The following is a 27,885-nucleotide window of genomic DNA, read 5'->3' on the forward strand; positions in this document are numbered from 1 at the left end:
TAAAATAAATGCAAACCTTACATTTAATTCCATAATATATGTATTTTGTATGCCATAAAAGTTTAATTTTTTTTTTTTAAAATTTTTTTTTTTTTTCAACGTTTATTTATTTTTGGGACAGAGAGAGACAGAGCATGAACAGGGGAGGGGCAGAGAGAGAGGGAGACACAGAATCGGAAACAGGCTCCAGGCTCTGAGCCATCAGCCCAGAGCCCGACGCGGGGCTCGAACTCCCGGACCGCGAGATCGTGACCTGGCTGAAGTCGGACGCTTAACCGACTGCGCCACCCAGGCGCCCCAAAGTTTAATTTTTTTTATGTTTTTATTTATTTTTGAGACAGAGAGAGACAGAGTGCGAGTAGGGGAGGGGCAGAGAGAGAGGGAGACACAGAATCCGAAGCAGCCTCCAGGCTCTGAGCTGTCAGCACAGAGCCCGACGTGGAGTTCAAACTCACAGACTGTGAGATCATGACCTGAGCTGAAGTCGGACGCTTAACCGACTGAGCCACCCAGGCGCCCAGTATGTCATAAAAGTTTAAAAAATCATTTGTTGTTAAGCATTACTTAACTTTAATTTTGTGGGGAACAAAAAGTTCTTAGATAATATTATGCATGTTCATTCTGTGACTTCCCACAGTATCTGGCAAGCTGCTGAGTATCCTTGGGAGTCTCTGTACCCCACTTAGTGAAGCCCACATCTAGAAGATTGAGAGAAATAAAAATGTTTAAATTTGTACATGATAATGTAAGACTCAGAGAAGTTAAGTAACCTGCTTGTCAATGGCAGACATGGGATTTGAAGATTCTAAAGGCCAATTTCTTAACAAAGATTCCTCCAAAGACAAGTACCAGGATTCCTTGGGATTCAGGGTTTGGTATTAAATTACTATTCTGTAAAAACACTTTGGAGGCCACAAAAGACCATACAGTAACTAGTAAGTTGGCAATTTCACTATTGCTTTAAAAAAGACAAGCATGGTTTCTGTTTGGGGTAATGGAAAAGCTGTGGAAATAGATAGTGGGGGGTGTGTGTGTGTGCCTGGGCAGCTCAGTCAGTTGAGTGTCTGACTCTTGATTTCAACTCAGGTCATGATCTCATAGTTTGTGAGATGGAGCCCCACAGTGAGCTCTGTGCTGACATTGCAGAGTCTGCTTGGGATTCTCTCTTTCTCTCTCACTCTCTGTGTGTACCCCCCTCCCCCAATAAATAAATAAACATTAAAAAGGAAGAAAAAGAAAATCATGATTCACAGATTCAAGATTAATATTGCTATGATGGCAATTACCTAAAATTATATCTATATATTCAATGTAAGCTCTGTCGAAATCCCATCAGGTTCTTTTGTAGAAATGGATAAACTGCTCCTAAAACTTTTATGGAAATGCCAGAGTGGCCAAAACAGTTTTTAAAGAGAACTCAAGTATAAATGGGGAAATCTGAATAAGATTGATGGATTGTATCAATATCATATCCTGGTACTGTATTATGGTTTTATAAGATGTAATCATTGGGGGAAATTGTAAAGGGTACATGGGATTTCTCTGTGTTATTTCCTATAACTGTGAATCTACAATTATCTTAAAAATAAAAAATTTAATGAAAAAGAAAAGTTGGAGGACTTACATTTCCCAATTTTAAAACTTAATATAGAGCTATAGTAATCAAGACAGTGTGGTACTGCCTTAAAGACAGACATAGAAATCAATGGAACAGAATTAAGAGTTCAGAAACAAACCCTTATATTCATGGTCAAATGATTTTCTACAAAGTTGCCAAAGCAATTCAAAGAGAGAAAGAATAGTCTTTTCTTTTCTTTTTTTTAAAATATGTTTTTAATTTTTTTTTTTCCAACGTTTATTTATTTTTGGGACAGAGAGAGACAGAGCATGAACGGGGGAGGGGCAGAGAGAGAGGGAGACACAGAATCGGAAACAGGCTCCAGGCTCTGAGCCATCAGCCCAGAGCCTGACGTGGGGCTCGAACTCCCGGACCGCGAGATCGTGACCTGGCTGAAGTCGGACGCTCAAACGACTGCGCCACCCAGGCGCCCCAAGAATAGTCTTTTCAACAAATGGTTCTAGAACAGTTGGATATCCACATACAAAAAAATTAATTTAATTCACTTGTTTTCAATGGGGTGATTTGGGGTTCCCAAAGGAAGAGTACATTTGGCAATGTCTGGAGACAATTTTGGTTATTACGTGGGGGCAGGGGTGCTACTGACATTTTATATTTAGTAGAAACTAGAGATGCTGCTAAATATCAAAAAATTCACAGGAAAGACCCCCCACAACAAAGAAGGATCCAGCCCAATGTGTCAACAGTGCTGAGGGAGAAATCCTGATATAACTCATACCATACACAAAAACCAATTCAAAATTAGTCATAGACCTAAACTTAAGAGCTAAAGCTATAACACTTTTAGAAAAGAGCGTTGGAAACCATCTTTGTGACTTTGGGTTAGGCAAGGATTCCTTAGATATGACACCAAAACATGATCTACAAAAGAAAAAGCTGATAAATTGGACTTATCAAAATTAAAGACTTCTGTGTTTCAAAAGATACCATTTCAAAAATGAAGTCAAGTCATAAACTGGGAGTAAATACTTGCACATCATATATTTGATAAAGAGTTTGTGGGGTTCCTGGGTGGCTCAGTCAGTTAGGCATCTGACTCTTGATTTTGACTCAGGTCATGATCTCATGGTTCTGTGAGTTTGGGCCCTGTATCAGTGCAGAGCCTGCTTGGGATTCGCTCTCCCTCTCTCACTGCCCCTACTCTGCTCTCTCAAAATAAATAAATAAACTTAAAAAAAAAAAAAAAAGAAGCTGTATCCATAATACATCAAGAATGCTTAAACTCAACAAGAAGACAATAATGCAATTAAGAGATGGGTAAAATGTTTGAACAGACCTTTCATCAAAGAAATATGAATGGTTCATTTGCTCATGAGAAGATGCTTAACATCATTAGTCATTAGGGAAATGCAAATAAAAAATCACAATGAGATACTATCTCAGTCCTACTAGAATAGTTATAATAAAAAAGGAACACCAAGGGTTGGCAAAGATGTGAACAAATTGGAATCTACATGTGTTGCTGGTAGAAATGTAAACTGATACAACTAGTTTGGAAAATAGTTTAGCAATTTCTAAAATGTTAAACATAAATTTACCATAAATTTTACTCTTGAGAATCTACTCAAGAGAAATGAAAACTTAGGTCCACACAAAGACTTGTTCTTGAATATTCACAGCAGCATTATTCGTAATAGGTAACAAGTAGAAATAACCCAAATGCCAATCAACTGGTAAATAAACAAATGTGGCACATCCCTATAATGGAACACTATTGAGCAATAAAAAGGAACAATGATTAATGCTACCCCATGAATAAACCTCAAAAACATTATGCTAAATGATGGAACCAGTTAAGAATATTGTATAGTTTCATTTACACAAAATGTCAAGAGAAGGCAATCTATAGAGACAGAGAGTGAATTCCTGTCTGCCCAGGGGTTGACCACAAATGGGCAGAAAGGATCACCACTGAATTGTGACGCTTTCACAACTTTGTAAATTTACTAAAAGTCATTCTAATTGTATAACTAAACCAGGTGAATTTTATGGTATGCAAACTGTACTTCAATAAAGCTGTTTTTAAAAAAAGAATGCAATTAAAGCAGTTCTAATCTCCAAAAAAAGAAGGAAAGAAGGCTAAAAGGAAAGAGAAGCATGGTATAAAACTGCATAATTACGCAGCAATTACGAACTTCGCAATAAATTGATCATAATCTATTTACACAAGTGTAAGTTACAATGGAATTCATGATATAAGGTGGGGGACATCATCAAAATGCCTAGAAAGTGAGAAATAATGCAAACAGTAAAATTACAATGATTAATTTAAGGAAAGAAAGGTTGCAAGAGTAGCTTAATTCTTTGAGAATGATGTTCTCTAGGCTTAAAAAAAAAAAAGACCCAAACAAAACAATAACAAAATACAATAAGCTCATACTGTTACAGCATGAAAGATCTGAGTCAGATAAAAATTATTTTGTTTCCCTTTAAACAAACCCTAGGAGTTTCCTTCTCCCAAGGTCTTCTATAGGGGAAGAAAATTTTCCCTTCTTCTCTTCTAGGTTCTTTGGTTGGCCCAATAATGAAATTGGCATAAGGGAGATTAACAGGAGAAAAGCAAATTTAATTTCATATGTACAGGAGCCCATAAAAACTCAAATAACTGACCAAAGAAAGGAGCTCTTATACCTTTTAGACAAAGAAACAATGAATTTGTGAAGAACTGACAAGAAAAAGAGGTTTGGGGTTCAGGGTAGTAAGTTAGTAACAAGATTTGTTTATATAGCCTTCTCAGCCCTCAATTCCTCTCTCTAGTGATAAGGATGTCTCTCTTCCTCCTGGCAGAGGAAGGGTACCTTTCACAGGGGAGATGTATTCCCTGTTTTCAGGACAAAGGAGGGTCAGAGGGTCCTTCTTGCACTGGCTATTTCTCAAGTAGCTTTAATTCAAAATAATCAATACGCCAAAGTGGCACAGTTTTGGGTGGCTTATTTTTTATTTCCCTTCACTTTGAAGAAGCAAAGATGGCTTCTCATCTCCTATAAAATTGTTTCTCTGTCGCCTTTGCCAAGAGCAGAAAGTATGACTGTTAGACTGAGGCCCTTCCCTTCTCTAAGAGACAGTGAACTTAAGTGGGAAGGAAGAAGTCATCATTTTGCAGGAATAGGAACCACCAAATGAAGAAAATTAATAGTTCAAGTTGAAGAATTTTAAAAGAATTTGTTACATAGTTTTTTGTTTTGTTTTGCTTTGTTTTTGTTCCACAGTTTTAACCTGCTGCTATGGAGAACTGGCCAGGGCATTATTTTTCCAAGTCAAAGACTTTCTTAGTAGAACATTAGGAGGCTTTCTTATGGAGTATTTACCACATTCCTATTCATACCAGAGAAACCAACCAGTAATAGAAATTCAGATACCTTGTTTAGAATTTAAGCTACTTATTAATAATGGTTGTGAAGACTGCAGTGTCATGGAGAAGTGTTTATGTTCTGTGAAAACAGCAGGACCCAAAGTTGAATTTATAATGAGAACTACGCCAAAAAAGATATGCATGGTAGAAAAGGCTGAAAGATACATAAATGAAATGGTGAGATGATTATGTTGGCATGGTGAGATTTTGAATGATTAATTTTTTTCTATTTTCTGAAATAAAAAAAAAAAACAACAGTGGTTATTTACTGAAATGTGTTCAAATCTCGCACTGGGCGTAGTGTTTACTTAAAAAAAAAATTTCTTTTAAAGGTTGGGGGTGGGGGTACCTGGCTGGCTCAGTCTGTAGGGCATGTGAGTCTTGACCCTGGAGTTGAGTTCAGGCCCCACACTGGGTGTAGGGCTTACTTAAAAAACATTTAAAAAAATATGTTCAAAAAGTAAAATCTAAGCTACTCCAACAGTGAAGGCAGTGATGAGCCCACTTGTTTGCTGACAAGATGCACAGTGGTGGGTACTGTCAGTCTTGGAGATGAACAGATCAAGTTGAAGGAAAGCTGATGTTGCTTTTCCATGAAGATGGTCAGTGTCCCCAAAAAGAAAGGATAAAAGCCTGAAGAACTTTCTCTTTCTACAGAAAAGAAAGAAATAAGATTCCTCCAGCAGGGGAGGCTGAAAACTTAGCACTTCAGAGCCCCAAGGGCAGGCTGGGTGAGCTAAAGAAAGAGGTGGATCCCGCCATCAGTTCTGGTCCCCCTGGACTCTTCCCAGGTGACCCTTATTTTTCAGTCACCTTTAGAAGTATGTTATCTCCCGGGCTCCTGGGTGGCTCTGTTGGTTAAGCGTTCAACTTCGGCTCAGGTCATGATCTCATGGTTCAGAAGTTCGAGCCCCGCATCAGGCTCTGTGCTGACAGCTCAGAGCCTGGAGATTGCTTCAGATTCTGTGTCTCCTAATCTCTCTTCTCCTCCCCTGCTTGCACTCTCTTTCTCAAAACTAAATAAACATTTAAAAAAATAATTAAAAAAATAAAATAAAGTTGAAATCTATGGGGGAAAAAAAAAAAGAAGTATGTTATCTCCATAATGGAAACGCAGGACCATTTCTGAAAGAATAAAACAGTTAATTTGAGGTCAGGACTGAAGGTAGGGAAAAGAAAGAGGCAAATGATTATTCTGTTAGATCGCTTTGTACTTTTAAAAGAGAGTGCAAATAACTTAATTATTACTAGAACAAGATTAACAATAATTGAAACTATTTATAATAATGGAATGACCATTATGTCCTCACAGTTAAAGGAATTAAAGAACCAACCCAATCCATTTCTGCCCTTTTGTACTTCAACAAAGGTGTGGCCTGTGTTCTCTACCTTGAGAGGCAGTCACTACGGATTATAAAGATAAATCCTAGAACTTCCATTGGTTAGAAAGGTGATCTTAGCAATAGGATTTCAAAAGTGGGAAAACAAATGAAGTGGCAGGAAAGTATCTTCCAGAAACTAAGAACTCTAGGATGGAGCTTGACAACTGTTTTCTGGAAAACAAGGTTCTTCTTATCAGTGATGAACTGGCTGATTAGTCTTAAAAAAAAAAAAAAAAAAAAAAAAGTATACTTTCACTGCAATTTTGTTGATTACACACAATTCCCCCCAAACTTGCTTGCCCAAAGAAGGCCATCTTACAGCAATTTGTCAGGTTTTGAAAAAAGATCATCATGGATTATTCCGACTACTTTCTGGTCACGAGTTTAATGTGTGGTAGATACTGAGCCTAAAAAAGCCCTCTATCTTTTTGGAGCATTTTGTACTAATGTATGTATATGTCTTTTACCTCAACTTGTAGTGTTACCCACATCCTGGGCCATAGCAATAATACTGTCATGGGTCAGATAAAGTCTCAAACATTAGAGAATGAGACTTGGACCAGGCAAACAATGTCACTGATAATTTATTTTTAGGTGTGACCAGATAACCACATTATGTGAGCAAGAAAAGATGAAGATTTAGTGTTATCATTAAGTAAAACTTACAACAAAGTTTAATGATCATCATAAAATGAATCTTCTTCCAAAGAAGCATGATGGCAAAAAGGTTCACTATTTAAATCGGTATCTCATTGATACTGTTTTTTTAATGCCAGAAAACAGTTTTTCTAAGTTGGAGAGTTTAAAAGAAAAAGACTTGGTGGGGCAGGAAACTGCTTTTAAGTTTTTGAGGAAATAGAATTTAAATGTTTCTTGTTCTTTTTTTTTTTTTTTAATGTTTTATTTATTTTTGAGAGCAAGTGTGAGCTGGGGAATGGCAGAGAGTAGGGGACAGAGGATCCGAAGTGGGCTCCTCACTGACAGCAGCGAGCCCATGTGGGGGCTTGAACTCACGATCCGTGAGATCATAACCTGAGCCGAAGTTGGATGCCCAACTCACTAAGCCACCCAGGTGCCCCTTAAATGTTCAAAAAAGAAAGTCTCTAGGGGTACAACTAAGAGATGTGTCAGGTACGGAGGACAGTCAGGGTGGGGGGAACAACCTACACAGAGGTGGGCCAAGGGCACCAAGGGAGCCGGGTGGTTGGGTTAGTGACATGGCATGCCATGGGAAAGTCTGTGCGTGGGGATATGGCTTGCAAACTTCACAGAAAGGCCACCTTCTGTCAGAAGTCTGTCTCAGTGTTGTGCAGTAAGAGACCTGATAATCTGTCCAACAGATATTCTCGGAGTGTCTAAAGCACTGGCACTGGTCTAGGTGGTGGGGACTTGGTAGTTAGTGCATGACCAGCTGCAAGGGTTCAGGAGTTAGCAGACTGTAAGAAGGTGTAGTTGGTAAAGTTAGGAGGAAAAAAGTGTAGGTAGAAGGATAAAGAACACGAAGGGAGGAATTTCATTTTAGGGGATAGGGAGGATTGAGCACGTACAGCCAGCAGGGGAGACACTGACGATTTAAGAATGGGGCCATGAAGGAGGCAGGAAGGCTACAGGCTCGAGATCTTGGAAAGGAGGAAAGAGAGGCAGAGGAAGCAAGAAAGAGGCGCTACTTGGAAGACTCCGGTGGGGAGGCGGGGAGTGAGGGCAGGCCAGGTGGTCAGAGGCGGTCCCCTCGGCCTGCTTCTCCATCGGTAATGGGGGGTATGCTTACCTCCAGAGCGTGACTGTGGGACTCAAAAAGATGGCCTGCACTTGGGGCCCTCGCTATCGCAGCCTTTACACACTTAACAAAGACTGATAGGAAGGAGAGTGTGGGTGGTTTCAGAAGCCTGAAGTGAATGAGGTTTGGAGGGGCCAACTTGCAAGTTGGGGGGACCAGCACAATGTCCAATGAATGAATTCTTCCCTCTAACAAGAAACTGGGGATGGGAGGCGATGGAGAGGGGGTCGAGGGGACATTCCGAGGCCAGAGTCTTACCTAGTCAGCAGAGCCTGCACCCAGGAGACAGGCCAAGGGGAGTGATTAAAGCATGTCTTGGTGCCCCACATTTCTCCCTCAGCTGCCTGAAATTATAAGGACGTAAGAGTTAACAAATATCCCCGAAGAAGGGGCATGAAGAAAGAGTGTCAGTATGTAATACTGGAGGGTTAATGAACCAACCTGTTAGGTTTAACAAAAGCCTGCCAGGACGCTAGGAAGCGGGAACTCTGCTGAGTCGGAGTACAGAGGAAGGGCTGTCAATCAACACTGGGGGCGGGACGCCCGAGCCAGGGAGATGAAAGGGAGGTAGGAAGGTCCCAAAGAAAGCAGAAAGGCAGGTGTTGAAACAGAAGAGTCCAGGATTACATGCCATACAAAGGAGAGCTAGGGATACTTTAAGCCCTAAGCTTTGAGGCAGTTTAGGAAGACGTTTGCTGTAAAGTTTTATACATTCCTTTATAGCCTCTCCCTGGGTTTCACCTTTCCTCCTCCCAGAACCTCACTTAGCATCTTTGTTATCCAGAGTCAGAAATGGCAGACTGTTTTTTTTTTAAGTTTATTTATTTATTTTTTGGGGGGGGGAGAGAATGTGTGTGTGTGTGTGTGTGTGTGTGTGTGTGTGTGTGCATGAGCAGGGGAGGGGCAGAGAGAGGGAGAGAGAGAGAATCCCAAGCAGCCTCCACACTGTCAGCACAGAGCCTGACACGGGCTTGAACTCACAAACCATGAGATTATAACCTGAGTAGAAATCAAGAGTCAGAAGTCTAACCGACTGAGCCACCCAGGAACCCCAGAAACGGCAGGCTTTTAGAGAATAAAACAAAGCTGGAAGGGACTTCATACATTCTCTCATTTAATTTTATTTGACAGATGAGGAAGTGGAGGCTCAGAGGGAAGTGACTAACTCAAGGTCACACAGCAAACCAGCTGCTAAACCAGAATGAGAAGAGCCCTCGGGTCCTGCCTTTTGGTATCTGACCAGCTGCTTAGTAAAACCTACCGCTCTGTGTAAGCTCCTGCACCTCCAGAGAACACTGAGCACAGCTCCTCCTTTGTGCAAGTTAATGATTAAAACCTACTCTATCTAAAGCATCTAACCATAGTTACTAATTAAGCCAATTTCTGTGAGAAAAGACCATTTCAGACAGAAGAATGTTCACTTTTGCTAAATCTACAGGCCTTCAAATTATAGTAGCATAAACAGTAATCACAACATTTTAAGAATATTAAAAAAAATCATAATATGATACCTTAACCTCTGTCACTCACATTTTCTCGTCCTGATAAAACGGTTTTGTAACTTCTAGAGGGAGGAATTAAACTAAAATAACTTCACTGGATGTTTGAGTGAATGAGGTAATAAAATCTGTTTGCTGTGTTCACTGTCTCCAGATAGGGCTGTGATTACACCACATAAGGAAGAAAGGTAGCTGAGTCTCAATCTAGATCATTTATGTAAACTCAGCCTTCTTGTCAACGGTGTTCTCAGATTGCATGCACGCAAACCGCAAAAATCATCTCCTATGAACCACACAGAGACAGTGTCTGATTGCAGGCCTGGGAGGTTGCCTATATTTTCTCTGTAATTGGAGGTCTGTGGTTCAAGACCAAAATCTGACATTCTGAATTAAAAAAAAAAACAAAACAAAAAAAACCCCACACCAGTATATTCCCCAGAACAACGGTTCTATATCTAATACTTGTAAAAGTTAAAGGTATTCTCTATACCAAAATATTACAAATGAATACAACATACTTAAAAAAAGTTTGGTTCTTTGAAATGTGTTTGAACAATATTTGGTCTCCCAGAAGGAAACAGAAGCCTTCCTACTACAACCAAGTTAACATTCGAGAGCATTTTAATCTCCTAACTTCGAATATTTGGCATTCTGTTTTTCAGCAATTTTTCCTAAAAAAATGTTACAAAAACCATGAAGTGCCAAGTATATTCATACTGTACTTACAAATGCAGAGACATAATTGCAAGAAGACAAAGCACTTTTTTTTTTTTTTTTTCTTAATTACTGAACGACCCTCCATTATGTCAGATTGGTCACTAGTTTTTGATCTGACAGTCCTCTCCGGCTGGCAGTGATAGTGTTTCTCTTGACACCTGCAGCTTCCAGCTTGCTCTGTCCTCTCTAGAAAGAAAACCACAGGCCACCGCCCTGGCGCCATCCCTGGCTCGGTCCAATCAATAAGGACTTATTTCCTGTCCATTTGCTGAGGTCACAGGAGCGAATCTCATTAATTATTTCTGCTACTGCAGCCTCAAGTGTGCTTCTGGCGTGACAAGTGAAAACTGCTTGACCTTTTTTTCTTCTAATTTTGTTTGTAGCAGTTCCAAAAAGAAGGCAGTATTCATTTAGCAATGTGATAAAAGGAAGGAAAAAATGTATTATGTTTTTAAAGTCATTAACACATTTAGTTATTTCATCATGAAAGCTCTCTCGATCACCTCATTCCCCAGTTTTTTTTCAGCTAACGAACAATAGTGTCTTTTTAATTTGGTGTCACGAAAATCTGGTCACAGCAAACACAATGTTTTCTAAAGCAGATCTGGCCTCCGAGGGAGGAAAGCTCTCCAGGGCCTCCAGTGCCTTGTTTCCATGGTAACGACACAGGTCAATAGCTGAAGTCACACCTTTGCCAGCTTTGATTGTTTCTCGCAACTGTTAAGAAACAAATGCACAATAAAAGTCAGTTTTCGAGGTACCACAACTAAATTGGGGAGGGGAGGTGGAAAACAAAGAAAGGGGGAAACAAAATAGATTCATTGTTTCTGCTGTGTTCTTTTGAGGTAAAGAGGACATCATTCCCCAATGATTCTGAGGCACTAACATTCCCTAAGGCTGCTAGGTGTCTCTGCTCCAGAGCAGCACAATAGGCTCCAATCAGCCTAATTACACCTCCTCCCTGACTCCCACCCCTTGATATCTTGAAATGTGCCCTGCTGGGGAATGGCGGTAATGAAGGCAGAGGGCATTTACATGTCTGGCATTTTGAATTCAATAGCCTGATATTCTTATGTGAAGAAGGCTTCATTAACATCCTAGTTAGTAACTTTTTTTTTCCACCCTGTATGCTGACACAATAGTTCATGTGAAAATTCAAGAAAGACACCTAGTTTAGATCTGAACACTCCATTTTTAAAACTAAAAGCCTTTATTTGACCGGTTAGAATGAACTGAAACACCCGTTTGTAAAGAATAAACTCTTGCCAACAACTGGAGTTGATTTCTAACCCCTCTCTTTGATGGGGAAGGACCAATAAAAGGGTTATACTTTAGAGCTGAAAAAGATTTATAATGATTTGGGCTGTCCCCTCCCCCTTCCCCAAATTCCATGTTCTCTTTCTCAATGAACACCTTTGCCTAACGCCCTAAATCAGAAGCCTGGGGGGGGGGGTCCCCCTTCACGCCCCATTTCTGGTCAGGTACCATGGCTGTAGCAGTGCTGCTCACCCTTGACTGAACTTTCTGGCCCTGAGACACTGGGTGGGGCCAAGGGACAAGTTCTAGTCCATGAATTATGAACGATGCACGTCACTTCTGGGCTGCAGCATTTAACCACCCACGTGAGTCCCTCCAGAGCTTTCCCTTGGTGGATCATCCAGCCATAGCGGAAGAAGCTCCTCGTGTTGGATTCCCAAGCAACCACGCCGAACACCAACCACAGTGCCTCTCCAACCTGCATGGGACATGTAGTATGGGCAAGAAACACATCTTTGTTGTCTGAAGCCACTGAGACTGTGAGGTTGTCTGTAGCCATCCTGACTGAAACAGCCACTAAGTCCTAGCCATTCTATGTCTTTTACAGCTCTCCAATGTACCCTCCGCTCTTCATTGTCATTGCCACTACATTAGTTCAGGCTATCATCATCCCTCGTCTGGGCTGTTTTAGGCAAACCACCTCCTAAAGAGTCCTCCTACAACCAGTTCTTTGCCCTGAACTCCATCTGTCATGCTGCCAAGGAGATCTTTATAAAATGTGAATGTGATCAGCTTAAAACCCTTCACTACCTTCCGAAAGCCTTAAGAAAAAAGAGTCCAAGCTCTTTCATGAGGCAATGGAAGTCCTTCCTGATCTAGCTCTTGCCCAGCCAGTCCCCCCCACCCCAGCCTCTTCTCCCTTTTATCACTATTTAGGGAGATTGCTTGCAGTAATTTTCCCGTATCTGCTCCCCACCTTCAAACTTCCCAAAGTCCACTGAAGCAGAATACACTCAGCTAGGATGAGAGCCCTAAGGAGCTAGGTGGCCCTCTTCCTTGGGGCTCCCCAAGTACCCCATGCATATCTGGAATACAGCGTAATTATACGGTGTTGTACTTCAATTCTCCATTCCCATATCTATCTCTTCATTAGACTCTAAGCTTCTGCACACTGCATGTAACATAAAGTCTGCTTTATTCCTATAATCACACACAGAAGAAAACAGAGGCCCAGAGAAGCTCAGCAGCTCACCCAAGATTATAGGCGGATAGTGGCACAGTTGTGGTCAGAAGCCACGGTTTCTAATACCCAGTCCAGCGTCACTGAATACTGTACTATCCCCTCCTTCCAGGGGAGGACCCCCCCCCCCACCCACCACCATTTGTAGCATTTGCAGATTTCTGTGGTATAAAAACTCCCATCATGGCTGATTTCAAGCTACCAAGGGTTGTGGAATCACAGAATTCTGAAATATTTAACAATAGGCTCTGAGCTGGTAGGACTCGGCTTGTACACATGTTGGGCTGCAGGATGCTTTACCCTTGTTTTGACATGCAGCTCCTAAGAACATTCTCATACATAACTAGAATATTATTATTATAACTAGGAAAGTTAACAATAATTCTCTATCATTATCTAATATCTAGCCCATGTGCAAATTTCCCCAATTGGCTCTAAAATGTCTTCTGTACCCTATTTTCACCCCCCCCAAATCATGATGAACCTTGGTTTATGAATTGCATTCGTTATGACACTTTAGCATTTTCTTCCCTATGATGTTACCATTTCTGAAGAACCAGGCTGTATTGTGCAATGTTTTACATTCTGCATTTCTCTGATTGCTTCATTTAGTTTGCTTTATAAACTTTATTCAGCTAGGCCCAACTGAGTATTTGACGGTGACAATGAAGGGTAATTCAGATTAGGGCAAAAGAGTACCCAGGAGATATCACTGAACATTCCTCAAGCCCTAGAAGAGTTAATTTCTCTCACCAATGACTGCTGTATTTCCAATTAACACTCAAATCTTCTCTCTGCAGAGGCAGGCTCTGCATACCAAGGGACCTGATAGCTACCATGAGTAAAATGCCCATTTCATGATTCAGCAGTAATCTAATCCTTCATGGAAGGTATTACTCCTCACAGACATCTGTATACACTCCTACCAACTAAAACTAAACTATTGGCTCAAAAGTAATCCTTTAGTGGGGCACCTGGGTGGTTCAGATGGTTAAGCATCTGACTTTGACTCAGGTCATGATCTCACGGGTTGTGAGTTCGAGTCTCGTGTTGGGCTCTGTGCTGACAGCTCAGAGCCTGGAGCCTGTTTCGGATTCTGTGTCTTCCTCTCTCTCTGACCCTCCCCCGCTCACACTAGGTCTCTCTCTCTCTCTCAAAAATAAATAAACATTAATAAAATTAAAAAAATTAATCCTTTAGATATAATTAATAGACCATAAATGAGACTTTTACCATAAATTAGAATAGGCAATTGATCTATCCTGACAAAACAATCTCATCCTTTGTAAATAAATGTGACAAAAGACATATTAAACCAGAATTCCTAAACTTGGTTGACCAAAGATTCACCTGGGGAGCTTTAAAATGCAGGACCTGGGCCCCAATCCTAGAGGTGGGTTCAATAAGGCCGAAAAATACTTCTTAGGTCATTCCAACAATTAGCCAGATTTGGGACTAACTTACTTGCTGGGGTACGTATTTTGAGTGTTTTAAAATAGTTGTGTTGGGTTTATACTGTTTTAACCACACTTCCAAGTAGTCGTCTTTGCAGTGATCAAATTCAACTCAGCCATCACGTATTGGGCACTGAATGGCCTAGGTATGAAGTAGGGGTGGGAGATACAGAGACAAACACAGTTGCTGCCTCCTAGGACCACCTGTCAGGGGGCTGCCCTAGGACTGAGGAAATGGAGGGGGCTGAAAGGAATACTGAGGAACCAGACCTATGGCCTTGGTTCTAATACCTGCAAGAGATAAGGCCACAATTAGGAAAATTCTTTCCACTTTTGCCCTCACCTACATTTTGACTGGGCAAATCCCCAACTAATGCATAGACAGAACTTTCCACATTAGGGTATGTCTAGAAATGCTGGAATGCTCCCTCTGGCCTTTATGGCTTGAAACCCATTTCAGCCGCAGGAAAAGTGACACAATAAAATACAAAAAGGTGAATTACTAGTCTGCGTTTTACTTCTCTGATATAGCACTTTAGGGCACTAATATAATTAAATCTCTAATTAAGTCAACTGAATAATTGTATAAGTGCAGCATCACCTGCAATAAATTAAGTCCAAATCCCTTGCTAGAGGATCCAATTAAGGATATTAACACAGAGAGAAAAAGATGCAAAGTACTTAAAGTTAAGTGCGTTATTATTTAACATTTATTAAAGGTGTTATTAAACACCTTTTCAATGATAAATGTTGCTTTTATGGACCCTTCTGAGAAATCATTGTATGCCTCTGAAAATTATTTGGTTCAAAAATCCTCTTAAATATTAAAGACAAGCCCCTGCCATGAGATCTAAGCAGCTTTAGCAGAATTGGACACAGCAGCCACTTCTCTCTAATGAAACCAAAGAAAAACTTTAAGACCCAGAAGAAACCCAAGCCCAATCTTATCTTCTCACCTCAGTTTGCAGGAGAAGATCTGGGATGAGATCGGTTAAGTGATGTGGACAAGTGGCACAGGTAAATTTGAGAAATGGCCTGGGTTTCATTTCTGCACATCAGAACCTTTCCCCTCTATAGCACTAGAACAGATTCGGAGATAACCCCAAGTTTTCTTTTCCCCAAACAGAGTGCTTACAGAGAATAGGGATGCTAACACTTGTCTGGAACAGGGGGAGACCTTGTTCTGTAGAAACTGTAAAAGAGAGTAAGGAGTATAAGCAATATGTTAAAGGTTTTGGTTTTTTTGGTTTTTTGTTTTTTTTTTTTTTTGGTGGTTGAAAATACCTGGATAAGGATAAAAGGAAACAAATGGAAGCCATGCTCTTACAGGAAGAGACCGCATACCTCACCAAGTGAAGTGGACCACACTTCCCTAGCAGGGATTATGAAACTGGAAGAACTGTAAGATGCTGCAGTGATAAATGTAAGGTGTACAACTTTTGAACATTTAGTAAAACTCACATTCTAATAGTTGGTAAATTCTTGGTGAACCTGATTGATAATCTTAGGTATCAGAAGATAGAAGAAGCACATTTTGCTTAAGTATGTCAACATAATTGGATATAAAGGTGATAGAAATCTGGCACACACACAAAAAAAGGAATGCCATCCTAGTATTAGAATCGGTGAAAGAAAGAACCAGCAGGCATGGTTTTGGACACTCAGACTATAAATCAGAAAAGCAAATTTAAAAATCAGCAGGAGCGCTTGGGTGGCTCAGGTGGTTGGGCGTCCGACTTCAGCTCAGGTCATGATCTCGCAGTTCATGAGGTCGAGCCCTGCACTGGGCTCTGTGCTGACAGCTCAGAGCCTGGAGCCTGCTTCGGATTCTGTGTCTTCCTCTCTCTCTGCCCCTCCCCAGCTCATGCTCTGTCTCTCTCTCTCTCCCAAAAATAAGTAAACATTAAAAAGAGGTAAAAAAAAAAAAAAAAAATGGTGAAAAGACTGCCATGATTCCAAGAGATCATAAAGAGAAACAGCTCAAGGGTGATGAGGGCCTCTGAAAAACTAAATTTCAACAACGATCATAATTAATTATGAAAGAGATTGAAATAAATGGCTACAGAATAAGCTCTCTTGGGGCTCGGATTTAAAAAGGTGTAAAAGGAGAAGCATATCGTCTCCTCCACTGCTGAGTCCCTGTTGAACACCTGCTCTGTACAAAGGTCCACTGTGGAGATAGGATGCGATCCCTGATCTGAAGGAGCTGACAAAGGAGAGGCACAAAGCTATAAAAATTGTGTGGGAATCCACCCATAAGTCTGTATTATCACCAAGACACTTGTCACACGTTTTTAAAGTGCCATTCCTCACAGAAACATGTTCAGACACAACCCTGTCAGAATTTGCTAAAGACTGATGGGGGTACATGGGGGAAGGAGATGATGACAAAAATAAGGGGCATTAAAATGTAAAGGCTGTATGTCGAATAAGAACAAGTAGGGGTGCCTGGGTGGCTCAGCTGGTTGAGCATCGACTTTGGTTCAGGTCATGATCTCACAGTTGGTGGGTTCAAGCCCTGAGTCGGACTTTGTGCTGACAGCTCAGTGCCTGGAGCTTGCTTTAGATTCTGTGTCTCCCTCCCCGCCTCCCCTCTCTCTCTCTGCCCCTCCCCTGCTCACGCTCTGTCTCTGTCTCTCAAAAATAAATAAAGATGTTGAAAAAAATTAAAGAAAAAAAAGAACAAGTATCCTCAAATAGTTGATAATGTATTATTATTTTTTTTTTTCAATGTTTATTTATTTATTTTTGGGACAGAGAGAGACAGAGCATGAACGGGGGAGGGGCACAGAGAGAGGGAGACACAGAATCGGAAACAGGCTCCAGGCTCCGAGCCATCAGCCCAGAGCCTGATGCGGGGCTCGAACTCACGGACCGCGAGATCGTGACCTGGCTGAAGTCGGAAGCTTAACCGACTGCGCCACCCAGGCGCCCCGATAATGTATTATTAAGAGAAGACAGAGAAGAAAGAGAACTAAAGAATGAGTTAAAAATTGTAAAGATTAAAATAAATTCCCTGAAGAGGGGTCTTTAGGGATGAAACATGCATTCAAAAAGCCCACATGTTGTCGGGGAGCCTTGGAGGCAGCAACCATTTTGCCTTAGGTCTGGCTTCTGGTATCGTTTGCATTTCAAGATGACCTACCACTCCCATTCCAAACATAATATTATAGTCCAGGACAAATTATCGTGTAGCACCCCACTGAGTCTCCTCCAGTGAGAAAGCCGCTTGGTTTTCTCACTCACTTTGTCTGATGTGTCTGAGGGCACTTCCCTCCTCTGTCTTCCTCCTCACTCTGGAGACCTAGTTTCTAGTCTACGGCACCTTCACAGAGGCATCCACTCACCTCTGTCCTCTTCTTGCTTATAGTACATATAAATGTCCTTCCCAGCTACTGAAGGACTGTAAGAAATCTCAGAGAGGAGAGATGCAACTGACAAATGTCTTCAAACACGGCACAAAAGAAAAAGATGAGGACAGAGGTCCATCTGGAACAAAGACCAGTGAATTTATGGGCAATGATGGCAAAATTCCAAAAATATGTTATCAAATAAGATGGTTTTTGAGCTCTAGAAAAAAAGGCAGTGATGGTTGCAGCCCTAGGATAGGTGGGTCACAATAAGCAAGTCATTACAAAATATTCTCATTTTTCTTTTTGATACAGGCACTCACTGTTAGCTTCAGAAATAGTAAAGATAGAGTGTAAGTGGGTTTTAGAAACTTAGTCCTTTGTGGATAAGACAGAGAAATGGGGGTCTGGATTAGAGTATGGTAATATAGATTCAAATATGTAAAATAACTACTAGAAAATGTTTGGTAGTATTTTGCCCAGAGTATTTATTGAGTATTTATTTTGAGCAGAAAAGTGATCTCTATCATTGTACTATAGGACTCAATATTCAATTTCATCTCTTCAATAAATGGTGTTGAAAAAAAAAATGGAGAACCATATGCAAAAGAATGAAACTGGACCACTTTCTTACAGCACATACAAAAATAAACTCAAAATGGATTAAGGACCTAAATGTGAGGGGTGCCTATATGGCTCAATAGGTTGACCATCCTACTCTTGATTTCGGCTCAGGTCATGATCTGAGGGTAGTGGGATAGAGCCTTGTGTCAGGCTCTGTGTTGAGCATGGAGCCTGCTTACCATTCTCTCTCTCTCTTTCCCTCTGCCCCTCTCCCCTGCTCACACACACTCTCTCTCTAAAATAATAATAATAAAAATAATAATAATAATAAAAGATCTAAATGTGAGACATAAAATCATAAAACTCCTAGAAGAAAACATAGGCAGTAATTTCTTTGACATTGACCTTTTTTTTCTAGATATGTCTCCTCAGACAAGGGAAACAAAAGCAGAAATAAACTACTGGGACTATACCAAAATAAAACAGTTTTTGCACAGTGAAGAAAACCATCCATAAAACAAAAAAGCAACCTACTGAAAGGGAGAGGATATTTGCAAATGATATATCCAACAAGGGGTTAATATACAAAATATATAAAGAACCTATACAATTCAGCTCAAAACACCCAAATAATCTGATTAAAATTGGGCAGAGGACCTGAACAGACGTTCTTCCAAAGAAGTCAGAGAGAGAAGGACAAATACCGTATGATTTCACTTAACACGCAGAATCTAAAAAACAAAACAAATAAGTAAACAAATAGCAGAAACAGACCATAAATACAGAGAACAAAGTGATGGTTGGGAAGGATTGGGGGATGGACAAAATGGGTGAAGGGGAGTGAGTGATACAGGCTTCCATTTATGCAATGTATAATGGGGGCATAGAGATAAAATGTACATCACTGGGAATATGGTCAGTGGTACTGTAATAGTGTTGTATGATGACTGATGGTAGCTACATTTGTGGTGAGCACAGCATAACATATAGACTTGTCAAATTACTATCTTGTACACCTGGAATAATGTAATAGTATGTGTTGACTATACTTCAATAAAAAAGGAAAAACAAAAAAAACCCTCAACTTGGTTTTCTTTCCTTTATCACAGTTCTGTGGATTATCTGAATGAAGATGGAGAAGAAATACATATTAAATTTTAATTTTCAGATGTCATGCAGCCAAGAGAGAAAGCTAACACACGGATAGCATCAAAGTCTTACTGGTTTTGACATGTTGAACCATGACTGATACTAGTGAGGTGATATGTAATAGGGATACATGTGTATAGTTGTGCATTTAGGTTTCAAAAATTAACTGTAAAAGTGGAAGTCTCAGTTTGGGAGTGATTCATAAATAAGAGCTGAGAATCTTTGATAACCACATTTTTTACATAAGCCAAGACTGTGATACAGATGAAAACAAAAAACAAAAAACAAAAAACAAACACAAACTTCGGCAGCATCTGAAGATGTACATGTCCAAAACATGGGCAGGAATGGTCATGCTGCAGTGTTTGATGGTCAATTGATGTTTAGAAAACTATGTTCAGTCCTGGATGCCATGGCCATGTGTCAAGAGGAGCATTCAAAATAGACTGGGTTTGGAAAATCTGCAAGGCTCAGTTGGTTAAGCATCTGACTCTTGATTTTGGCTCAGGTCATGATTTCATGGTACATGAGATTGAGCCCAGTGTCAGGCTCTGCATTGACTGTGAGGAGCCTATTGGGATTCTTTCTCTCTCTCTCTCTCTGCCCCTCCCAGCTCACGATCTCTATCTCTTTCAAAATAAATAAACTAAAAAAAAACAACAACACCACACACAAAAAAAAAACCCAAAATAGACCAGGTTCAGTATTAGGATGAAGAAGTTATTTGAAAACATGTCATCTAAGGAATGTTTACCCTGGAGGAAAGAATTAAAGGAGATGAAAGCCATCTTCAAATATCTAAAGCAATTAAATGGAAGATGGGGCAGTCCTGTTCTATATGCTTCAGGATCCAGAACAAAGAGCAACAAGGTGAAATTTCTAGGAAGCAGATTTCAGTTACAAATAAGAGAGAGCTTTCAAATAACTAGAGTTGTCTAACAACAGAAGAATTATTTTTGACAAGGTGTGAACCCCCTGTTTTTGGAAGTCCTCAGCAACTGGATGACCACATCAGAGAAAGTATGAATAAAATTCTCAGGAGACATGGCAGGTGGGACAAGGCTGCCTCCGAAGTCCCACCCAACACAAGGATTTTAGCTGATAGTGCTTCAGTTGAAAAGTCTTCCCAACTTCTGAGTGGCAAGAACTGGTACAAAAGGAAAAGCTACGATGAAAACCTTTCTCTAGTATGATAAACATTATGCTAAACAAACTGCAAACAACAGAAAATGCATTCCTTTTTACTTAGAACCATAAATTATTTGCAAAAGTCTACAGAAAAAAAATCTAGTGATTTTAATTAAGTATATTATTTCAACCAAAGGAAAGGAAATGGAAACAAGAAAATTTTTAGTTATTTCCTCAATCACATGAACTCTTGGGTAAAATTAAAAGAATGGTACGCCTCCTGGTATTAAAGTGATACTACTACTACTACTACTACTACTAATAACAACAGCAGCAATAACAACAATCTCATAGTAATTATGTGTGCCCAGCACTAAGACATACATATCTTCAATCCTTACAACAGCCCTATGAGGCAGATACTAATATTATTCTCATTTTATAGATGAATAAACTTAGGCAAGAGTAAGTTGCTCAAGGTAATGCAGAAGACAAGTGCTAGAGTGAAGATTCAAGCAGTTCTTGTTCTTAAAGTTTATTATTTTGAGAGAGAGACAGCGCAAGTGAAAATGGGGGAGGGGCAGACAGAGCGGGAGAGAAAGAATCCCGAGCAGGCTCTGCACCCTCAGTGTGGAGCTGGATGTGTGGCTCAAACTCACAAACTGCAAGATCATGACCTGAGCTGAAATCAAGAGTCAGACGCTTCACCAACTGAGCCACCCAGGTACCCCAAGTAGTTCTTGCTCTTAACTAGCATGGTATAATGCCTTTTCTTTCTCTTACATGAACTGGAAAGCATTTCAATTTCATTTGAGAAGAGAACACATATCTATGTCATAATATAATTTACAAGCCCGTGCACAAGGGCAAATTTTTTCATGATACATCACAGACTTAAAATAGTACATTAAGTCAAACAACTTTGGATAAAACCATATTTACAGAGATGACAGAAAATTGAAGCCATCATTATGTTAATCATGCACCTCTATTACAATATACACATTTTTAAAAACCGTAACTAAAAGTGCCATATGGCTGCAGGACAAATGTCAGTAAGAATTAGAAGTAGAATATTTCTTGGCCAACTAATCTTTGACAAAGCAGGAAAGAATATCCAATGGAATAAAGACAGTCTCTTCAGCAAGTGGTTCTGGGAAAACTGGACAGCAACATGCAGAAGAATGAACCTGGACCACTTTCTTAAACCATACAAAAAAATAAACTCAAAATGGATGAAAGACCTCAATGTAAGACAGGAAGCCATCAAATCCTCGAGGAGAAAGCAGGCAAAAACCTCTTTGATCTTGGCCGCAGCAACTTCTTTCTCAGCACGTCTCCGGAGGCAAAGGAAACAAAAGCAAAAATGAACTACTGGGACCTCATCAAAATAAAAAGCTTCTGCACAGTGAAGGAAACAATCAGCAAAACTAAAAGGCAACCAACAGAACGGGAGAAGACATTTGCAAATGACATATCAGATAAAGGGCTAGTATCCAAAATCTATAAAGAACTTATCAAACTCAACACCCAAAAAACAGATAATGCAGTGAAGAAATGGGCAAAAGACATGAATGGACACTTCTCCAAAGAAGACATCTAGATGGCCAACCAACACATGAAAGAATGCTCAACATCACTCATCATCAGGGAAATACAAATCAAAACCACAATAAGATACCACCTTACACCTATCAGAATGACTAACATTAACAACTCAGGCAACAACAGATGTTGGCGACGATGCAGAGAAAGAAGATCTCTTTTGCATTGTTGGTAGGAATGCAAACTGGTCCAGCCACTCTGGAAAACAGTATGGAGGTTCCTCAAAAAACTAAAAATAGAACTACCCTATGACCCAGCAACTGCACTACTAGGCATTTATCCACGGGATACAGGTGTGCTGTTTTGAAGGGACACATGCACCCCCATGTTTATCGCAGCACTATCAACAATAGCCAAAGTATGGAAAGAGCCCAAATGTCCATCGATGGATGAATGGATAAAGAAGATGTGGTATGTACATACAATGGAGTATTACTCGGCAATCAAAAAGAATGAAATCTTGCCATTTGCAACTACGTGGATGGAACTGGAGGGTATTATGCTAAGTGAAATTAGTCAGAGAAAGACAAAAATCCTATGACTTCATTCATATGAGGACTTTAAGAGACAAAACAGATGAACATAAGGGAAGGGAAACAAAAATAATATAAAAACAGGGAGGGGGACAAAACAGAAGAGACTCATAAATATGGAGAACAAACTGAGGGTTACTGGAAGGGTTGTGGGGGGGGGATGGGCTAAATGGGTAAGGGGCACTAAGGAATCTTTGTTGCACTATATGCTAACTAATTTGGATGTAAATTAAAAAAAAAAAAAAAGAAGTGGAATATTTCTACATTTTATGTTAAGAATAAAAGGCCAAAAATATTTTACTTGATTAAGTATATTCTTCAGGTCATACTTTTTTTTTTTTAAACAAATAGGCACTGAATTAAGACTCAGATGTTATCACATCCACTATTGAGTCAGAAAACAAAACTAATATACTAATATATTTTTACTTAAATCTTTAATGATGAAAACTTATTTTTACTAAAAATTTCAGTGCAAAACTCTGACTGCAGTAATGGCATTTGGGGTTTCACACAATCAAAGGACACTATTACCTCACGTTGTTTCCACTATTTTTAAAAACCAGCCTCAGGGTTCATACTACTTTTAAGTCATTGGATAAACGATTAATGAGTTAAAAAAATTTTTTTAATGTTTTATTTTCGTGAGAGAGAGCAACAGAGTGCGAGCAGAGGAAGGGTAGAAAGACAGAGGGAGACACAGAATCTGAAGCAGGCTCCAGGTTCTGAGCTGTCAGGACAGAGCCTGATGCGGGGCTCAAACCCACAAACCGTGATATCATAACCTGAGCCAACGTCAGACACTTAACTGACTGAACCCCCCAGGTGCCCCAGGATTAGTGAGTTTAAAATGACAAATATAATTTAGCCCATGCTTTAACATTTTTACTGTTCCCTTATAAAATATCAGAGTAGTTTTCTTTCGTAAAACAGCCTGTAAAATTCCTGTTATATGTATTTGTATTGAGCTTTAAGATATTTTTTAAATTTTTTTTTTTTTCAACGTTTATTTATTTTTGGGACAGAGAGAGACAGAGCATGAACGGGGGAGGGGCAGAGAGAGAGGGAGACACAGAATCGGAAACAGGCTCCAGGCTCTGAGCCATCAGCCCAGAGCCCGACGCGGGGCTCAAACTCGCGGACCGCGAGATCGTGACCTGGCTGAAGTCGGACGCTTAACCGACTGCGCCACCCAGGCGCCCCTGAGATATTTTTTAATAAGATCTATTTATTCTTTTGCAGGATTAAGATCATTCTGTATAATTGTGCAAGCCTATGTGACACACATGACATTTGTTACACTGCTCTCCTTTTCCCTTGAGTCCCAGGACCTGAAGCCCATGGAGATGGGTGGTGAGGGAAGAGGTGGGCTCTAGGAGGGACAAAATACAACTATTTCTACATATGGCAGTTTTTCAAGCACCCTGGAGCAGAATACCCCAGATGAAGCCACACAGGAACCTTTTTTAATCTAATAATGGGAGGAGATGTTCTCTTCCTAAGACTGGTTAATCCGTTTCTGCTGTTCCAATAATAATAAGAAAAACAATTGTAAAGAAGCAGTGAGCAAACATTAACAGGGAAACTCTGGACCTGGACATGTGTAGCCTCAGGCTTCTCTAAGCCCACCTCACCTGTAAAATCAGGAAGATCATCTTTATGCCACATGACATTATTATGAAGAACAAATAAGATGATGTCTGGCAAATTACGCTGACATCAGTAAAATGTTACTAAGGGGTGCCTGGGTGGCTCAGTTGGTTGAGCATCTGACTTGTGACTCAGCTCAGGTCATGATCCCAGGAGTCATGGGCTCAAATCCCACGTTGGGCTCCACACTGAGCATGGAGCCTGCTTAAGATTCTCTTTTTCTCCCTCAGTCCCTCTCCCCCACTAATACATGAATGTGCGCATTCTCTATCTCTCTCTCTCTCAAACAAATAAATAGAAATTAAAAAAATGCCATTCATATGCAAGACTTGAAGAGGAAGAGAGCATGGGAGTTCATTACAGAACTTAGATGTAATATTACATAATGCACCTGGCTTTAATTATAAACATTCACAGACTATTTTAAATAGATTCATGAAGTTGTTTTAAATATTTTAAATCTCCAGATTATTAGTGAATTGGAAATATGCTAACTTTTGAAAAATGAATTTCCAAATCATCTGAACCACTTAAAATTGAATCTATTCCTCTGAAAAGGAAAAAAAAAACATGATAAAGACAGATTTGGTACCATTTTTCTTGCCTTCTCCACACATTTCTATTAGGCTCAGTCTAGATGGTGTGTAGCCTGCTGTTGAGAGTGAGACTTCAGTTCGGCCACACCACCCTGAATGTGCCCAGTTGTTTCCAATCTCGGAAACAGGGCCCAACCTAAGCAGGGCTGGGCCTAGTGAGTCCTTGGGTGGAACAGTGAGGTTTCAGAACTGATTTCAAGGCTCAACATCTCAGCGAAGTACATTTATGAGTCCACAAATAGCTTCATAACCAAACAACTCGTTTCGCACAAATTATGATGTCTGATTATATATATCCCTGTTATATGTACAAATAACCCAAAACCAGACATACATACATACATACATACATACATACATACAATTTGGTACTCCTACATGTACATATACGTATGTATGTATGTATGTATGTATATATGTATCTTAGAGATATTTTCACGCAGCTAAAAACCTTTTGCTGGCATACTCAAAACTGATCTAAATTGTTGACCCCTTGGCAGAGAATTCAGGCAAAGTAGTCTTGCTCCTTAAGAAAGACAGGTTAGAGCGCCTAGGTGGCTCAGTCGGTTGAGCGACTAACTTCAGCTCAGGTCATGATCTCACGGTTTGTGAGTTCGAGTCCCGTGTCAGGCTCTGTGCTGACAGCTCAGAGCCTGGAGCCTGCTTCGGATTCTGTGTCTCCCTCTCTCTCCGCCCCTCCCCTACTCTGTCTCTCTCTGTCTCAGAAATAAACATTAATAAAAATAAAAATTAAAAAAAAGAAAGACAGGTTGACTTATAGCTCAGGGTAGAAGCAGATGTATCTGATTTCAAAATATATTTATTTTTTATTAAACATTTTTTTTAATGTTTATTTTTGAGACAGAGAGATAGAGCATGGGCAGAGAGAGAGGGAGACATAGAATCCAAAGCAGGCTCCAGGCTCTGAGCTATCTGCACAGAGCCTGACACGGGGCTCAAACTCACAGACTGCAAGACCATGACCTGAGCCAAAGTTGGGTGCTTAACTGACTGAGACACCCAGGCACCCCCAAGATGTATTTAAATGGAACAAAGTGTACAATTTAATTCTTAGTTTATGAACTTTCATTGGCATTTGATAGGATGGACATTTGAGGTTAGTAAAATGGAATTATATTAAATTGAGACTTAAATTGCATAGGAAGAGCAATCATGTCTTCTGAAAGAAAATCCAACTATTTATAAATAACCTCAGATTTATCCATATTTTTGATTCAAAAGTCATTTGCAATTTAGTATCATATTCCAAAGAGGAACTTAATTCTACACACTGATATTCAAAAAGCAAAACATATCATAGGTTGTAGACTGCAGCAATGAGCCACTCTTTGTAGCTTTTTTAGGAGTAAATCAACAGCAAACTCTGTAATCTCATGACTAATACTATGCTGGTTATTTAATTAAAAAGAAAACTATGGGACAAGAGCAATCACATCATGTAGGTATCCAACAGTCCTAAGGGTTATTTGAGGAATACATAAACTACTTGAGTCTGTATCTTACTTATACACTTCTTAAATCCTCCTCGTATCTCAATTGTTCATCTGCTTTAGTATTTGGATGCTGATACCTGGGGATCACTTGCCTCAAAACTACCACTGTTACCTACATGACCCTAGATTCCTAACATCCTAACATGTATCCTGATACAGCATGAGCTTGAAACACATTTCTGACTTCCATCACTAGAGTGCATGTCAAACAGCAGAAAAACTCTATCTATTGAGAGTTATGACAATGACATATCTTCCAGGTGGCATCAGACTGGGGGCAAATGCAGGAATCAATGTATGGTGTGAAGAAGTTACCCTGTATTCCACGTAAATATAACCACACCTGCAGGATTAATACCTTTTTCAGATACAGTTTTCTATGTTACGGTGTTACAGAAGGTAACATAGATCTTTGCCTCCCTCAAGAGAATGGTAATGACAACTTATTTTAAATGGTTATATCCAGAAAACCTTCTTGGAAGAGTGAAGAATGCTTGCCAGTTAAAAAAAAAATCACAATAATTATTGCACTAGTTCAGCATAAATCCTAAGACAGACATTTACTAGACAATCACTATCTCTCTATAGAATGATGCATACCATTTCCTGGATGTTTGTAAAACCAAAGCCTGTATACAAATTCTCCCTTACTTCTTTTTGTAGTATGTCTAAAGCACCTTAAGAAGCAGTATGGTGGTGAAGAATACACAGTGTGGAGTTAGCAAACCTGGAAAAAATCATGACTTGTGAGATAGTAACTGTGAACACTGTTAACGTTATTCGATCTCTTCTCCATAAAATGAAGGGATTCAAGGGTAGAATTTGATAGAACCATTTGATTAAAGTGCTTCATGTGTCTTGAGCAGACTGCACGATGAATGTATACTAGGGCATGAATACTAGGGCATAAATTTTAAAGAGATCACAGCACACAGAAAAGCTTACAACCTTTTCTAACAGGTGCACACAACTCTTGTTAGGAATGGATCAAAGATAAATGTTAGTGTAATTTCCTTAGGTCTAGAATAGGGAGACCTTCCACAGGGGGCACCATTGCACTATGCAGGAATCCATCTTCAGAGGCATATCTCTGGCTTTATTATGATGTGGTGAATAGGTAAAATCTTTAAGCAAGCCAGGAAGTCAAAGACTTGGGGGAAAGGGACAGGATACACTCATCCAAAATCTTTAGTAGCATCTTACACATCACTAACCAAATGTTGCAGATCCTGTGATCTCTATTGTTATCTCAGTAATTCTGTTTGAACACTGAGGTGGCACAGCCACCTTGCTATTTCAGGAAAGGTAGTTAAGCACATCCAGGATTAGTACTCTGCCTTATGTAGTAAGTGGAGAAGCTGAGTAGTGCTTGCAGACACTGTTTAGGAAACATGGGGGGATGGCTTCAGATGTACCAACTAAACAGATTACACCTTTCTGATAGACTAATCATGTTGAAATCACAAAGCCCCTCAATTC

At 39.9% G+C, this 27,885-nt stretch overlaps 1 protein-coding gene across 2 annotated transcripts in view; it reads right to left on the reverse strand.

Annotated features, from left to right (window-relative positions):
• PDSS2 (decaprenyl diphosphate synthase subunit 2) overlaps positions 1–27,885 on the reverse strand; it is a 287,564-nt gene that overhangs the window by 13,296 nt on the left and 246,383 nt on the right. The window contains exon 8 of one of the 2 annotated variants that reach the window (XM_025925580.2): positions 9,252–11,083. The exons of the other annotated variant lie outside the window; for it this stretch is intronic. Coding sequence (XP_025781365.1) covers positions 10,925–11,083 — 159 coding nt within the window. The 3' untranslated portion in view covers positions 9,252–10,924. Of the gene's footprint in view, positions 1–9,251; positions 11,084–27,885 lie in introns of those variants that run through there. 2 annotated transcript variants of the gene reach the window in all.

Source organism: Puma concolor, chromosome B2, assembly GCF_028749965.1.
Source record: "Puma concolor isolate L17-30 chromosome B2, mPumCon1.1.hap2, whole genome shotgun sequence".
Lineage (NCBI taxonomy): Eukaryota > Metazoa > Chordata > Mammalia > Carnivora > Felidae > Puma > Puma concolor.